Raw genomic sequence first — 15434 nt, 5'->3', positions numbered from 1 at the left:
ATTCACAGATGGCGAGTATGCCAAAACATTCATGCTTGATGTGGCCAATGAACTGTTTGATGACTTCCCAAATAAAGACAAGATTAATCAAACGAATAAAAGACATGCCCCTGTCAGCAAGAACTGTGCACGATCGTAGCATCATGATGGCAAATCAAGTCGAGGTAACACAAATTAAGGAAATAAACACCGGGACATACTTTTCTCTCGCGTTAGATGAGTCAACAGACGTTAGCCATCTATCTCAGTGCAGTATCATTGCCAGGTATGCTGCAGGTGACACACTGCGTGAGGAAAGCTTGGCTGTTTTGCCAATGAAAGGGACAACAAGAGGAGAGGATTTATTCACGTCTTTCATGGAGTTTGCTAAAGAAAAAAAAAACTACCGATGGATAAACTTATTTCTGTCTGTACTGATGGCGCACCCTGTATGTTGGGGAAGAACAAAGGATTTGTAGCGCTTCTCCGTGAACATGAAAAGAGCGCCATCCTAAGTTTTCATGGCATCCTGCACCAGGAGGCGCTTTGCGCTCAGACGTGCGGCCAGGAGCTTGGTGAGGTGATGTCGCTGGTCATTCGAGTGGTCAACTTTATTGTTGCCCGAGCTTTAAATGATCGCCAGTTTAAAGCTCTGTTAGAAGACGTTGGGAATCATTATCCCGGTCTGCTTTTACACAGCAACGTGCGTTGGTTGTCAAGGGGGAAGGTGCTCAGCCGTTTTGCAGCTTGTCTGAATGAAATCCGGACTTTTCTTGAAATGAAAGGCGTCAAGCATCCTGAGCCAGACAACACTGACTGGCTCCTGCAGTTTCACTATCTCGTGGACATAACTGGCCATCTGAACCAGCTCAATGTGAAAATGCAAGGTACTGGAAATACAATCTCATCCCTTCAACAAGCAGTGTTTGCATTTGAAAGCAAGCTGAAAGTCTTTCTCAGGAACATTGAAACAGGTCGTCTTCTGCACTTTGAAAGACTGCAACAATTTAGAGATGCATGCTTAGCAAGTGACTCCACTCAACATCTGGATCTCCAGCAGCTAGCTGGCTTTACGTCCAATCTCCTGCAGTCATTCAAAGCACGTTTTGGAGAATTTCGTGCGCGCACTGGGCTTTTCAAGTTCATCACTCATCCACATGAGTGTGCAGTGGACAAAATCGACCTGACATGCATCCCCGGGGTCTCTATCGGAGACTTTGAGCTGGAAGTTGCTGACCTGAAGGCATCAGACATGTGGATTAGTAAGTTCAAGTCACTCAATGGAGAGTTGGAAAGTCTTGCGCGACAGCGAGCAGAGCTGGCGAGGGAACACAAGTGGACAGAAATGAAAAATCTTCAACCTGAAGACCAGCTGATTCTTAAAACTTGGAACGAGCTTCCTGTGACATACCACACAATGCAGCGTGTGAGTATTGCCGTATTGACCATGTTTGGCTCTACATATGCATTTGAGCAGTCATTCTCGCATATGAGGAACATTAAGACCAACCTACGCTCACGTTTAACTGATGGAAGCCTCAACGCCTGCATGAAGCTCAACCTCACCACGTATGAACCAGACTACAAGGCCATCAGCAAAACCATGCAGCACCAGAAGTCGCATTAAAAGTAAGACATATTTAATTTATTATACGTTAAAAATACTATATGGCTCTCAATGAAATATATTTAGAAATATTTGGCTTTTATGGTTCTCCCAGTCAAAGAGGTTCCTGACCCCTGCTCTAGTCCAAGGAGTCACGCGACACGGAGCATGCGCAGTCAGCTGACAGTATTTGACCAATCTTACACGAGGACCAGCACAGTAAAATTTGCATCAATTGTGTAGAAATACAGTATCTGAGCGAAACCGCCATCATTACTCTTGTAGAATTACGAGTGTAGCGTCATGCCTGAACCCGCCAAGTCAGCGCCCAAAAAGGGCTCCAAGAAAGCCGTGACCAAAGCCGCCGGCAAGGGAGGAAAGAAGCGAAGAAAGACCAGGAAGGAGAGCTACGCCATCTACGTGTACAAGGTCCTGAAGCAGGTGCACCCCGATACCGGCATCTCCTCCAAGGCCATGGGCATCATGAACTCTTTCGTTAACGACATCTTCGAGCGCATCGCCGGTGAGGCTTCTCGCCTGGCGCATTACAACAAGCGCTCCACCATCACCTCAAGGGAGATCCAGACCGCCGTCCGCCTGCTGCTCCCCGGGGAGCTGGCCAAGCACGCCGTGTCTGAGGGCACCAAGGCCGTCACCAAGTACACCAGCTCCAAGTGATCTGCCCATTGGCCCAAACAAACGGCTCTTTTAAGAGCCACACACAACCTCACCAGAGAGCTGTTCTGTTATCAGTGGTACTTTATCGTGTGGTGTGACGTTAAGTAGCACTTTCGGCTGCTTCCCGTTACGGGTCGCCATAGCGGATCATCAGTTTCCATCTCTTCCTGTCCTCTGCATTCTTCTTCCACCTGCATGTCCTCTTTCATCACATCCATAAGCCATTTTGGCCTTCCTCTTCACTGGCAGCTTCATATTCAGCATCCTTCTCCCAATGGATGAAACGGTGCGCAACAGAAGACGCCTACAGGCATGTGGTGAGCATGGGACATTAAAGACAACCTGTGAGTATACAGCTGAAAGACAATGCTCAGCCATATGCTGCACACACAGCACGGCGCCCACCTCTCTCCCTATGCTGAAAAAGGTAAAGGAGGAGCTCCCGAAGATGGAGAGAAATGCCATCATCCAGAGGGTGACACAGCCCACCGACTGGTGTGCATCCATGGTGCCAGTCTCGAAGAAGTGCACAGCTTCTGTGTTGATCTGAACGAGGCTGTGAAGACAGAACATGCATATTATAAAGATGCCACAAATACCAAGATATTTTTATTTTTGTTAGCAAGAATACAAACGATACAGGAACGTTGTGTGTGTGTGTGTGTATATATATATATATACAGTCAACTATAAACAACCTTACACCTTTACATGGTCATTACAAAAGTAAATAAAGAAAATGAACTGTAGTATTAACAATAATGATGATAATGTTAAACAAAAACAAAGCACTTTTGCCAGAGTAAATTTACAGTGTATATTAAGAGAACATTTTATAATATAAGCACAAATACCAAGACGGTCGAGAGGCCGAATCTGTTAGAGTGACGTTTTAACACCACCAGCTCTGATTGGTCTAAACGTTAAGCGCTCGTTTAACAGATTCTCTATAGCTCATTGGCGAAGACCTCGCGCCAATTTCATCAGCTGAATACTCTTCTCTGATCGGACCGTGTTTTATTTTCGCGTAGCTCCGTGTATAAATACCGCCTGCTGACCGGACGCGACTTTAGCTCTCAGCATTTAACTGAACGAAGAGAATCAAACATGAGCGGCAGAGGAAAGACCGGTGGAAAGGCGAGGGCCAAGGCCAAGACCCGATCCTCCCGTGCCGGGCTCCAGTTTCCCGTGGGTCGTGTTCACAGACTCCTCCGCAAGGGCAACTATGCCGAGCGTGTCGGTGCCGGAGCCCCGGTCTACCTGGCGGCTGTGTTGGAGTATCTGACCGCTGAGATTCTGGAGCTGGCTGGAAACGCGGCCCGGGACAACAAGAAGACCCGCATCATCCCCCGTCACCTCCAGCTGGCCGTCCGCAACGACGAGGAGCTCAACAAGCTGCTGGGCGGAGTGACCATCGCTCAGGGCGGCGTGCTGCCCAACATCCAGGCGGTCCTGCTGCCCAAGAAGACCGACAAGCCCGCCAAGAAGTAGATCCACATACAGCCTTCAGCCCAACACAACAAAGGCTCTTTTAAGAGCCACACTAATCTGATAGAAAGCAGTGCTCCTGTTTCCATGCCATGTTGCTACCACTTCACAGCAGATCACAAACTGGCGACTGTTCTCTTATTCAACTGCAAGGGAATCTGGGAAAAACGCTGACTTCAACCAACTTCTCTCAAGCTATTCTATTTAAATGTTGCAACCACTTATCGAAAAATATATTTAACTACTTTCAAGTGTCCGAATAACGTAAAGATGTCATCACATTTAAGATGTAAATGACAGGTGATTAAAAGGATTTATTGAGAATTTTTTAAAATGGAAGGTTTGATGATCCCAATAATCTTTTAGTAAATTTCTCTCGAATGTGTCCAGATGAACTGATTCAGCCTTAACTTACCGTCACTTTCCATGCCTAACATCACTAACGTCTTCCAAAACAAAATCAATAGTATGATCAGTCAAAGCAGTATGATCAGTCAGTCAAAGCAGAATTCAACTGTTTTCAGTCAAAAAGCTTATTGGTTTGAGAAAAATATCACCTTTAAAAAGTAAAATACAAATAACGCTTCCATGTTTATATAGCCAGTTGTGGCATATTGCCATAACCACGGTGCCGCCTTAAAATTGATCTATCACAAACATAAATATTACATTTACAATCGTAAGGAAGTCTCTCTTGAGGAGGTGGGCGGCTCTTAAAAGAGCCTTTGTGTGGGTTTGGTTTCTCAGTTTAACCGCCGAAGCCGTACAGGGTGCGTCCCTGTCTCTTCAAGGCGTACACCACGTCCATGGCGGTGACGGTCTTTCTCTTGGCGTGTTCGGTGTAGGTGACGGCATCACGAATCACGTTCTCCAAAAACACCTTCAGGACACCGCGGGTCTCCTCGTAGATCAGACCCGAGATACGCTTCACTCCGCCGCGGCGAGCCAGGCGGCGGATGGCGGGCTTGGTGATTCCCTGGATGTTATCACGAAGGACTTTGCGGTGGCGCTTGGCGCCTCCTTTACCCAGACCTTTACCTCCTTTACCACGGCCACTCATCTTTACACTGGACTGCTCACCGATGAATACGACAAACTAAGCACGTCGCTGTAAGGGTCCGTATACTTAAACCTCATCTGCGGACGTGATAGAGGCGGAGAGCCTCGTGGGTTGGTCCGGTGTAGCCCCTCCCCCTTCAGGAAATCAAGACGCTGGTGACGATGTGAACGGCCCCATTGTATTTCAAATTACATCGACAGATACATTCATTAAACTGAAATAAAAACTTATTGTAGAATTGCTCTTTAAATAAATGCTTCCTTTCCTTAACATTTCCTTCTTTCCCTCCATACGTTCTTGTAATAATAATAATAATAAAAAACACTTTCTTCTTCTTTACCAAGTGGCAAATAATCCGCTTCACCCACAGAAGACCGAAACACAGCAGGCTGCTGATGTGGAGATGGCAAAGTCAGCGCATCAGGCCAAAGAAGTGAAATCAGACATTTTCCTCCTACCACCTCTTTCAAAACCCAGCAACGATTTCAACCAGAGTGCTTATATCAAAAGTAGGGTAGTATTTGATCCAGATAAATTAGTGAAAGTCACGTCCAAAGCTGAATTCTGCTTGGCCTATGACTATTTGCTCACACCACCACCGCTTTTGTTTTGGAAGACATTAGTAATGTTAGGCATGGAAAGTGATTGTGAGCTGTTAGTAAGGCGACTCAGTTCATCTGGACACAACATTTATTGAGAGACTTTTATGACGTTACTTGGAGACAGAAATACTCATGAGCCCCTGAAACGACATCCAGGCAGTGGTTGCAAGAAAAAAAGTGATAAGATCGTCTGAAGGTGTTAGAACAGGGCAATGCTACTGACAGAAATGTGTACCATAGATTATACCCAGGGGAAGCGACAACTATTTAGTTTATTATTTAGTTTTATTGGCTTGGATAAGTGTGTTCTGGTAGTTTTTGGATGTGTTTTTGTGTTTGTGTTGTACTGCTGTGGGCTGGGGAAAAGGGCATTTCGTTTCATTTCATGTACACAAGTGCATGAAGTGAAATGACAAAGTGAGTGTTCCTGATGGTTTACCTAAGATAAATAAACAGGATGTGCCATTGGGGTCTATTGTTAGTATGATTAACTCAGTGACCCATAACATCTCTAAGTATCTGGCATCTATTCTTAAACGGTTGGTAGGCAGTAATGAACATCACATTCAGAACACTGGAGTTTGTGGATGAGGTGAGGGACATCATTTCATGGAGGCGGTTGAGACAATGGTCTCGTATGATGTTACGTCTCTTCATGTACGTCCCTGTTGATGAAGCACCTGGTTTTTACACCTCTGCCCATCTGTGGTTTGTATCTTAAATGTGATGACACATTTACATTATCCAGGCTTAAATGGTTAGAAAACACAGAAAGTAGCTGCAACATTTATATAGAACAATTGACTTAAGTTGAAGTCAGCGCCCCCCCAAGGTTGTGAACAAACGCTCTTCAGTGACATGTGTGTGGCTCTTAAAAGAGCCGTTGCGGGTTGTCAGGTGACGGGGCTTAAGCACGCTCTCCGCGGATGCGGCGAGCCAACTGAATGTCCTTGGGCATGATGGTGACCCTCTTGGCGTGTATGGCGCACAGGTTGGTGTCCTCGAACAGACCGACCAGGTAAGCCTCGCTGGACTCCTGAAGAGCCATGACAGCGGAGCTCTGGAAGCGCAGGTCAGTTTTGAAATCCTGAGCAATTTCCCTCACCAGCCGCTGGAAGGGCAGCTTACGTATCAGCAGCTCCGTGGATTTCTGGTAGCGACGGATCTCTCGGAGAGCGACGGTACCGGGCCTGTAGCGGTGAGGCTTCTTCACACCGCCGGTAGCCGGGGCGCTTTTACGGGCGGCCTTGGTAGCGAGCTGCTTCCTGGGGGCTTTGCCACCGGTGGATTTACGGGCGGTCTGCTTTGTTCTAGCCATAGTAGACCAAAGTCTCACTTCTTCTTACTAAAGACTTACTGGCACGCTGCAAACGCCGTGGTTATATAGCCAGAGCCGGAGTCCAGCCACACGCTGATTGGTCTTGGCCAGGAACACGTGCTCTCTGACAGATCCTTATTGGAGCAGAGTCGCTTTGAAAAACCCGCGGAACATTCAAACTAAAGGGCGCCTCCTCACGTCAGCTTCTCATAACCCAACCAAGTCTGAAACAGAAGCAAATGAAAACCATCTCACATTAATATATGTATAGATTATTAAATTATTGGTCGATGAATAAAATGCTAAAATATAGATTATCTAGTAGATTATATGAATATGTAGGTTATAGTTTAGAATATGGATTGATCAGTATGTTTATTATAACCGATTGTCTCGCCAATGACTGGCAGTGAAAAATCATAGGCACACACATTTACCCTAAATTTAATAAGACTGGTAAGAAAACAAGGTTTTAAAGATTTTGAAGAAAAATGAGTAAAAAAAAACTAAACTGATCCTTTAACAAAGCTCAGGTTGACTGGTGACAACGGAGGAACATTTGTACACATGTCCATAGATCTGTTGGAAGACTTCAAAGGTTTACTTACAATTATCAAAAGATAAATACACATTGAGTAATTAAACCATCACCCAATAAACTTGCAAAAAATGTAAGTATTTTTAGATGCGACTCTAAAAAAGACCAGACTCGAATTCGTAACTGATCGGATTTCCCTTTGATGCATGCACGAGGGAAATGAGAATGTGGAGGCTTCATAGATCACTAGAGGGATCGGACTACCCAATTTCCCTTGTATCCACGAACAGCTAACAAATCAAGCCCAGCCAACTTTTATTTCTATAGCTGTGTGAGAATTAAACTGTCCTGGTGTTGGACGTCACAGCACATGATAAAGTATCACTGATAGCAGAACAGCTCTCTGGTGAGGTTGTGCGTGGCTCTTAAAAGAGCCGTTTGTTTGGGCCAATGGGCAGATTACTTGGAGCTGGTGTACTTGGTGACGGCCTTGGTGCCCTCAGACACGGCGTGCTTGGCCAGCTCCCCGGGGAGCAGCAGGCGGACGGCGGTCTGGATCTCCCTTGAGGTGATGGTGGAGCGCTTGTTGTAATGCGCCAGGCGAGAAGCCTCACCGGCGATGCGCTCGAAGATGTCGTTAACGAAAGAGTTCATGATGCCCATGGCCTTGGACGAGATGCCGGTATCGGGGTGCACCTGCTTCAGGACCTTGTACACGTAGATGGCGTAGCTCTCCTTCCTGGTCTTTCTTCGCTTCTTTCCTCCCTTGCCGGCGGCTTTGGTCACGGCTTTCTTGGAGCCCTTTTTGGGCGCTGACTTGGCGGGTTCAGGCATGACGCTACACTTGTAATTCTACAAGAGTAATAATGGTGGCGGCTATGCTCAGACGCTGTATTTGTACACAATTGATGCAAGTTTTACTGTGCTGGTCCTCGTGTAAGATTGGTCAAATACTGTCAGCTGACTGCGCATGCTCCGTGTCGCGTGACTCCTTGGACTAGAGTAGTCTTCCTGTTGTTCCTTGCACATTAATTTTGTGTTCCCGGTCCAAAATGACCGCTCCATTATAGCGGATTACAAATCCATAATAATACATATATTATCACCTAATTTTTTTTAGATCAATATAAACTTAAGTTCTTGTGAGCATTACAAGTTTTGAACTTCTATTTGCTATTTATGGCCTGTAGGCCTCATTGACCTGAGCTAATACAACTAATGTTTTAGTAAAAAAAAAAATATATATATATATATATATATATATATATATATATATATATGTATGTATATATGTATATATGTATATATGTATATATATACTAGTAGTAGATATTGTTTTAAAGTAAACAAAAAAATTTAAGGTGGTTATGAGAAAAAGAAAAAAAGTATAACGTTCAGCAAGCAGGAGCTATTTTTTATATATAAAAAAACAGGCGTGTGACTCATCCATAAGTAACGGCTATACGGGTTCAATAATCTTCTATTTTTCAACGTGTAAAGAACGATTTTATGAATAATTGTGTTAAACTGTTTTTATATTCTCATTTAATGGGCGCTTTTAACCCAAGCCATTTACAATAGCCAATCATTAGCAGATTGTTGATCTATTGATTGCTTATTTGTCAATCTGTCACTGCCTTTTGCATTATGGCGTGCCAGTCTTTTTTTTAATAAACGTTATTGCAAAATATTGAAATGTACAAATATAGCAGACATGTATTCCACAAAATTGTAGTGAGAAATGACTGAATACATAATTACAAAATAAATCTACTAGGGATTATAAAACGAGAAAACAACTCATACAAAAAAGAAAGAAAATAAATGAGAAAAAACAAACAAACAAAAGAAACAAGTGACATCATTCCTCTGAAAATATCCTTGTACAGCTTAATGGTTTTGTTACTTTAAAACTTACTGTAAAACTGTCATTATGTATTTTAAACAGGGCATGTCAGACTGCGGCAGTTACAACACCAACAATGACGTCACTAAATCAACTACAGCTATAGGATATAGAGAATTAACATAAACTTGTGGCTATACTGTCATGCCCCCCCCCCCAAAAAAAAAAACAAAGCTGTCTTCTAGTCAAATACTGTGTCTGGTCTAACCAACCGCTGGAGAACTGAGGTGTTTTGTGTCATTTCAGAGTAATAAAGTGTGTGACGAACGATGAAGTCGTAACAATCCATTTCACTCATATTATCGTTTCTAGGTAAACTGTCGATAAACATTGCCTCCAAGATGAATCGGTTTAAGTTTGTGTAATGTTCTTAGCTGGATGATGTATTGTAGAGCATGCATCAAGACGTTTATAGGTGAGGTTGTGTTGTTGCGAAATGCTCTTTCATTGATTGTGGTTGGCTCTTAAAAGAGCCTTTGGAGGTGTTTCAAGACGACGTGTCCATCTACTTCTTCTTGGCGGCCGCCTTCTTTGGCTTGGCCGCCTTCGGCTTGGCCGTCTTGGGCTTAGCAGCCTTCTTAGCTGCGGACTTCTTGGGGGTGGCGGGCTTTTTGACCGCCTTCTTGGGGCTTTTGGCGGCCTTCTTAGGGCTCTTGGGCTTCTTGGCTGCCGCAGGTTTCTTGGCCTTCTTCGGGGACTTCTTGGCGGCTGCGGGTTTCTTAGCTGCCGCCTTCTTGGCGGCTGCGGGTTTCTTGGCCACGGTTTTCTTTGCTTTTACCGCTTTCTTGGCGGGTTTCTTGGCGTCTTCCGCTTTCTTACTGATTTTGAAGGAGCCCGAGGCGCCGGTTCCTTTAACCTGCACCAGAGCGCCCTTGGTTACCAGGCTCTTGACGGCCACTTTCACGCGGGCCTTGTTCTTCTCCACGTCGTAGCCGCCGGCAGCCAGAGTCTTCTTCAGCGCTGCCAAAGACACGCCGCTTCTCTCCTTGGACGCCGACACGGCTTTGACGATGAGCTCCGCGACGCTGGGGCCACTCTTCTTGGGGCGGGGCGCTTTCTTCTTGGCCGCTTTCGCCGGAGCGGCGGCGGCTGCCGGTGCGGGAGCGACTTCTGCCATTTAGTCTTTAGTCTTCTTCTTCTTCTACTGTTCGGAGACGCGAACTCAACAGAGCCAGTAGGCTGATAGAGGGGAAGGAGCGCAGGCAGGGATATAAACACACTGTGAGAACCAGAGAGACTCAACTGCCCCAGTCTGGCGTCTGCGCTGCCGGAGCGCTGCCACACTTGTGTTTTCTCTCTCCGATAAAACACCAAAAATCACCTTCTCAAGTCAAACAATCACTTATAAACAATATCGATCATGAAGGAGACCCTTGGCACCTCATAATAAACCCAGTTAGAGTGGAGCAGACGTTTGCCTTCCGTTTCGAGACATGGGAAACCTCATCTATACACTTCCAGTGACTGCAACACGCTCCAATATTCGGTTTCTAAAACCTTTTAAAAGAATTGGATTCAAATCAACAGTCGTTTACCAGTTGCTGGAATTGTTTGACAACCATGGATGATCAAAAAAGTCGTAATTTCCAGAGAATTTCCTTTTAAAATCATGCTTTCTTCATGTGGGCAAACACACTCTTGGTGGCGATCTGTCGCCTCTTTCAGCTCAGCGTCCTGTGTGAGATGGAAAAGTGGCTGGAAATATTTATCTTATATTGAATGCATTAATAAACTACTACAGAATAGCAACATCTCAATAAATTGGTTTGAATGTATTGATAACAGTTTATTGAAATCCGTATTTAAACTGCTGGTACATTGTATTATATGGCAGTCTGTTGTCCACGATGTCTTGAATGTGCAGTCAACGTACATATAACAGCCATGAAGGTAAAATCCAAAGGAAACATGTGCACGTGTATGAGGAGCTCCAAAAAACACACATTTTACATCAATGTCGCGTTTGTATTTTTTAAGTGTCTGATTGGTTGGATAAACAAGATGAATTATTTTGAAATATACATCTTTAACTTTGTGGGTGACACAAAACTTATCATTAAAGGTACGTACTACATTCCAGTCGATGTTTTAAATTGAGAACACAAAAAAAAATTGCATGAGGAGTTGTATAATTAATAAGTACCTTCCTAATATATCTATTATTAGGATCCCCCCCCTTAATGTCCATACCATTTAACATAATCTTCACAGCAAAGGTAGGAGTTTCATTATACATATCACCTTGCTACCTGCCTCTAAGGGCATTCTTTATATAATGGAGCCTGATAACAATAGGGCACCATCGAGGTACTTTATAACGATGAGGCCAGTACCTGAAAGCAGGCCCTAGCATCCTTTTAAGAGAATTGGATTTAGTCTCGGGGGAATGATGTGTTGTTTTGCAATAATAACCCAATAATAACCCAAATATGGGTATTTGATTCTCTGCAAGATAACAATATGGTAACCCCCCGTTACATCCTCATTCAACACCTTTCACACCCACCATAGCCAAATTGCCAGACGTAAATATGACTTCCATGTCTTTTTGTACAGGAGAGATACACGTGATAGAGATTTCATCTCTACAGCTGCCATCACGGCCACAGCGAGACGCTTAGAAGATGTTGGACGCGTAGCAACTGGAAATAGGATGGCGTTGGGTCTTCTGTTAGCCTCACAGGGTGGTGTATGTAAAGTGATCTTCACTGAATGCTGTGCATATATTACTAACAACGATGCCAAAGTATCTGAATTGAAACATGATACTGAACAAGGGGTAAAGGGTGTTTGGCCCCTTGGTATCTGTGGGGGTGTCATTCACAAACTGATTGTGTGTATTCTTCTGTTTTTGGTCATTGTTTTCATCATTACTTGTATGATTGGTATGATCCATAAATATTGTATTAAGACTGTACTTAATGCTGTACAAGGTCAAAATGTTCCTGATCCCTGGGTTCCACCATATGATTATGATGATGATGAAAATGTTTAGCAAATGTCACTTCACGTCATAGAGTAGTTCCCCAAGATCCTTTCCTTTATTTGGAGTTATTGGTTTATTTTTCTTTCCTTGTGTTAATGCTTAGTTAGTTAATTTGTAACCAATCTACACGTGTGTGTAAGGAATATATCTCTCATTTATTGTTTCATCATTTTAACCATTGTTTAATGTTATTAGTGACTATGTTGTGTTTTTTAGATGGATTTTGAGCATTCGCATAAGTTTTTCCCATGGTCAACACTGGGTTTTTCTTGTGCTATAACCACTCAAATTAGTGTAGGTAACTTCTCGAGTCTTTTACTCATTTCTAGTCAAGAGTCGGGTGAGATGTTTGGTTGGAGAGGACATGGGATGATTGGGACTTCTATCTGACTGCTGAGTTTATATGGAGTGTTTTTTTATATAAATCTGATGCATTTCGGTTGGTTTACTGCTGACAGACAGGCCTCACAGTCATTCTGTGTGAGGTAAGATGTTCCCCAGGAGCTATATCCATTGTTAGTTTTTCTATAATGCTTTATCTAGATGATTTGTTGTTTTTTGTGATTAAATATTTTTTATTTTATCATTTTTTTAAACAAGACACACAAATGAACAATAATGCAAACAAAAACCCACCCACAAACGAGAAATAAAAGGGAAAAGAAAAAAAAATTCTACAGAAAAAATTGCAAAAAAGAAACAGCATACAGTACTCGGTCAGTGTTCAGTCAATAAAGTTCTTCAACTCAGCGGCCACAGAATTCCACATGTCTATAGTTCCAGCCCTTGCTCCATGGATCCTTGCCGTCGAGAGCTCCAAATATACGTACAATGTCCAGATATAAGAGGGACCAATGACGAGATGACAAATCATCTGGAGCTTTCCAATGCATAGCAACCATCTTCTTGGCTGCTGTGAGTCCCGCAAGCAATATGCGCTGCTTGATTAGTGGTACATGTAGTGCAGAGAAGTCATTTAGAAGTAATACCGCAGGCTCAGCGGGTACAGTATTCGACAAAAATTGGGACAATTTATCAGCAACCATTTCCCAAAACCCTTTCACCCTTGGACATTCCCAGACCATATGAAAGAAGGTTCCAACCACATTCAGCGAACAAAATGTACAGTTTGGGCTATCAGCAAGTTTCATACAAAACCTCTGTCGTGGGTGTGTGATATGTCCAATGTATAAAATTATAGTGTATCTGCTGATGATCTGGATTCCTAGACGCTAAGAGAATACTAGTATTGTATTTAGAAATCACGTCAGGACACAGCGCTGTCGCTCGACACAACCTCTCCGTGGCATTCTTTATTTAGACTGACACAGCATCAAAGGCAGACCCGATCAAACAACCCAGAGCCCGCAGGCATCACCAATCGATCCCAGCACAATAGAACAGCACCAAATCAAATGCAGCACTGTCGATGTGTGGATACATAACATCCCCCCCCCCCCGGCAGGATTTCAAACATGAAAGGTGGAGACAAAGTCCTCTAGGTGGCCAGGGCGTAAACGTGTGCGAACAGGTCGCGGGGCGGCCTGAGGCTGGGCAGGCCGAGGTGGGGAGGGAGATGGCAGGGGAAGCTGAGGCCCAGAAATGTCTGGGGCCCATGTAGGAGCTGCATGAAGCCCCGGGGCGTCTCGCCATGCTGAGGGAATGGCTATGGTTGTGTCACCAGCTGTGTGTGGCGGAGCTGACACCTTCCGTAGACGACTGGAGTGCCACCGAGTGCCATCGCTGAGGAGGTAAGTGGCTGGGCCCAGCTGACGGGTGACTTGGAGAGGAGAGGACCAGTATGAAGCCATTTTATTGTCCCTGTGGGGCCTGCGGACCCTGACCCAGTCTGACACATTGATGTCTGGCACCCTGGTTCGTTTTGACTGGTCAAACCGTTGCTTCATCCGCGTCTGCTGACGAGTGACTGAGGCTCTGACCCCAGAGGGAGGTGCCTGAGGTGTGGAGGGGCGGAGCCTGTCAAGGGGCATGCACAGTTCCCGGCCTAGCATGAGAGAGGCTGGGGAGACGCCTGTGGTCGAGTGCTGTGTGGCCCGATAGTGCAGCAGAGTGTGACGGATGGCCTGCGTGAAAGAGCACCCTTGGGCCATGTGTGCTCTGAGGCCGTTCTTCAGTGACTGGTGAAAACGTTCAACGCCGCCATTGGCCTGGGGGTGGTAGTACGCAGTGCGTATATGACGGATGCCCTTGCTTTCAAGATAAGCAGTGAACTCAGCAGAGACCAGCTGAGGGCCGTTGTCAGTGGTGATGGCCTTTGGGAGGCCCCAGCGAGAGAAAAGAGAGTCCAGGAAGTCGATGATGATCTGTGAGGTCACAGTGCCGGAAGTGGTGAGTTCAGGCCATTTTGAGTGTAGATCGTAGGCGACCACCATGAAGCGTTGGTGGTGGGGAACTCCATGGATCTCACCACAAATGTCCAACTGCAGGTGTTCCCAGGGCTGAGAGGGCCAGGCGAGAGGTTGCAGGGGTGGGGGAGCCTGGTGGCCAGCCTTGCCACTCACAAGGCAGGCAGAACAGTCCTTCACCAGAGCCTCAATATCTCTGTCTATCCCCGGCCACCACACCAGGTCTCGGCAGCGCTGTTTCAGTTTCACAATGCCCAGGTGGCCTTCATGCGCCGTATTCAAAACACGTGCACGGAGAGCAGCTGGGACCACTGTGCAAAACCCACGTGCCACGCAGGTGTCGTTCCAGCAGGAGAGCTCCTGTCTGACTCGGGCGAACGCAGCCAGCTCCTCTGGGACCTTGTGAGGCCAGCCGTTCTGGATGTAGGTGCGGAGCTGGGAGAGGACAGGGTCCTGTTCGGAGGCTGCCTTCAGCTCCTGCAGAGAGACAATGGCCTGGAGGGGTGTGTGTAGCATTTGGACAATGTCCTTTTCCACGCAGTCAGTGTCCGTCTGTGGAGCTGGGGTGGAGACAGAGCGAGAGAGCAGGTCGGCGACAACATTGTCTCTGCCTGGGGTGAACTGCAGGCTGAAGTTGTACTGGCGGAGGCAGTCAGACCAGCGGTGCAGCCTCAGGGGTTTGTGGCCTGTCCCAGATGTGGACAGCAGCGCTGTCAGGGCCTGGTGATCTGTCCTGAGGGTGAAGGAGCGGCCATAGAGGTAGAGGTGCCACCTTTCACAAGCCCAGATACAGGCTAACGCCTCACGCTCACCCACGGAGTACCGCTGCTCGGTCAGGTTGAGGGCACGGGAGGCGAAGGCAATGGGCTTCTCCACACCGTTCTGGGTTTGAGACAGCACGGCCCCT

The 15434-nt window shown here is 45.7% G+C and overlaps 6 protein-coding genes across 7 annotated transcripts; 2 read left to right on the top strand and 4 right to left on the bottom strand.

The window, feature by feature from the left end:
- The first annotated feature begins 1877 nt into the window (after nucleotides 1-1877).
- LOC130110070 (histone H2B 1/2-like) lies at nucleotides 1878-2263 on the top strand. Its single transcript, XM_056277050.1, has one exon. The coding sequence runs from the start codon at nucleotides 1889-1891 to the stop codon at nucleotides 2261-2263; it is 375 nt and encodes a 124-aa protein (XP_056133025.1). The 5' UTR covers nucleotides 1878-1888.
- Nucleotides 2264-3370: 1107 nt separating this feature from the next.
- Nucleotides 3371-3810, top strand: LOC130110056 (histone H2A-like). 2 transcript variants are annotated; one of them, XM_056277035.1, is made up of 2 exons: nucleotides 3371-3451; nucleotides 3557-3810. In XM_056277035.1, the coding sequence occupies exons 1-2, from the start codon at nucleotides 3371-3373 to the stop codon at nucleotides 3752-3754; spliced, it is 279 nt and encodes a 92-aa protein (XP_056133010.1). In that variant the 3' UTR covers nucleotides 3755-3810. The 2 variants fall into 2 exon arrangements, with proteins under 2 accessions (XP_056133010.1, XP_056133009.1); XM_056277034.1 differs by having other exon boundaries at nucleotides 3371-3810.
- Nucleotides 3811-4454: 644 nt separating this feature from the next.
- Nucleotides 4455-4980, bottom strand: LOC130110081 (histone H4). Its single transcript, XM_056277061.1, has one exon. The coding sequence runs from the start codon at nucleotides 4809-4811 to the stop codon at nucleotides 4500-4502; it is 312 nt and encodes a 103-aa protein (XP_056133036.1). The 5' UTR covers nucleotides 4812-4980; the 3' UTR covers nucleotides 4455-4499.
- A 1318-nt stretch (nucleotides 4981-6298) lies between these two features.
- Nucleotides 6299-6743, bottom strand: LOC130110051 (histone H3-like). Its single transcript, XM_056277030.1, has one exon. It carries the CDS (start codon nucleotides 6729-6731, stop codon nucleotides 6321-6323), a length of 411 nt encoding a protein of 136 aa, XP_056133005.1. The 5' UTR covers nucleotides 6732-6743; the 3' UTR covers nucleotides 6299-6320.
- Nucleotides 6744-7700: 957 nt separating this feature from the next.
- LOC130110078 (histone H2B 1/2-like) lies at nucleotides 7701-8107 on the bottom strand. The gene has a single exon (XM_056277057.1). The coding sequence runs from the start codon at nucleotides 8101-8103 to the stop codon at nucleotides 7729-7731; it is 375 nt and encodes a 124-aa protein (XP_056133032.1). The 5' UTR covers nucleotides 8104-8107; the 3' UTR covers nucleotides 7701-7728.
- A 1573-nt stretch (nucleotides 8108-9680) lies between these two features.
- On the bottom strand, nucleotides 9681-10336 carry LOC130110046 (histone H1-like). The gene has a single exon (XM_056277023.1). The coding sequence runs from the start codon at nucleotides 10290-10292 to the stop codon at nucleotides 9681-9683; it is 612 nt and encodes a 203-aa protein (XP_056132998.1). The 5' UTR covers nucleotides 10293-10336.
- Nucleotides 10337-15434: the final 5098 nt, after the last annotated feature.

Source organism: Lampris incognitus, chromosome 3 (assembly GCF_029633865.1).
Source record: "Lampris incognitus isolate fLamInc1 chromosome 3, fLamInc1.hap2, whole genome shotgun sequence".
In the NCBI taxonomy this organism is placed as follows: Eukaryota; Metazoa; Chordata; class Actinopteri; order Lampriformes; family Lampridae; genus Lampris; species Lampris incognitus.
This window is presented reverse-complemented; position numbering and strand designations above follow the sequence as displayed.

Bases quoted from the DNA above. Each gene is read 5' to 3' on its own strand.
- LOC130110070 (XM_056277050.1), top strand. From the start codon at position 1,889: ATGCCTGAACCCGCCAAGTCAGCGCCCAAAAAGGGCTCCAAGAAAGCC.
- LOC130110056 (XM_056277034.1), top strand. From the start codon at position 3,371: ATGAGCGGCAGAGGAAAGACCGGTGGAAAGGCGAGGGCCAAGGCCAAG.
- LOC130110081 (XM_056277061.1), bottom strand. From the start codon at position 4,811: ATGAGTGGCCGTGGTAAAGGAGGTAAAGGTCTGGGTAAAGGAGGCGCC.
- LOC130110051 (XM_056277030.1), bottom strand. From the start codon at position 6,731: ATGGCTAGAACAAAGCAGACCGCCCGTAAATCCACCGGTGGCAAAGCC.
- LOC130110078 (XM_056277057.1), bottom strand. From the start codon at position 8,103: ATGCCTGAACCCGCCAAGTCAGCGCCCAAAAAGGGCTCCAAGAAAGCC.
- LOC130110046 (XM_056277023.1), bottom strand. From the start codon at position 10,292: ATGGCAGAAGTCGCTCCCGCACCGGCAGCCGCCGCCGCTCCGGCGAAA.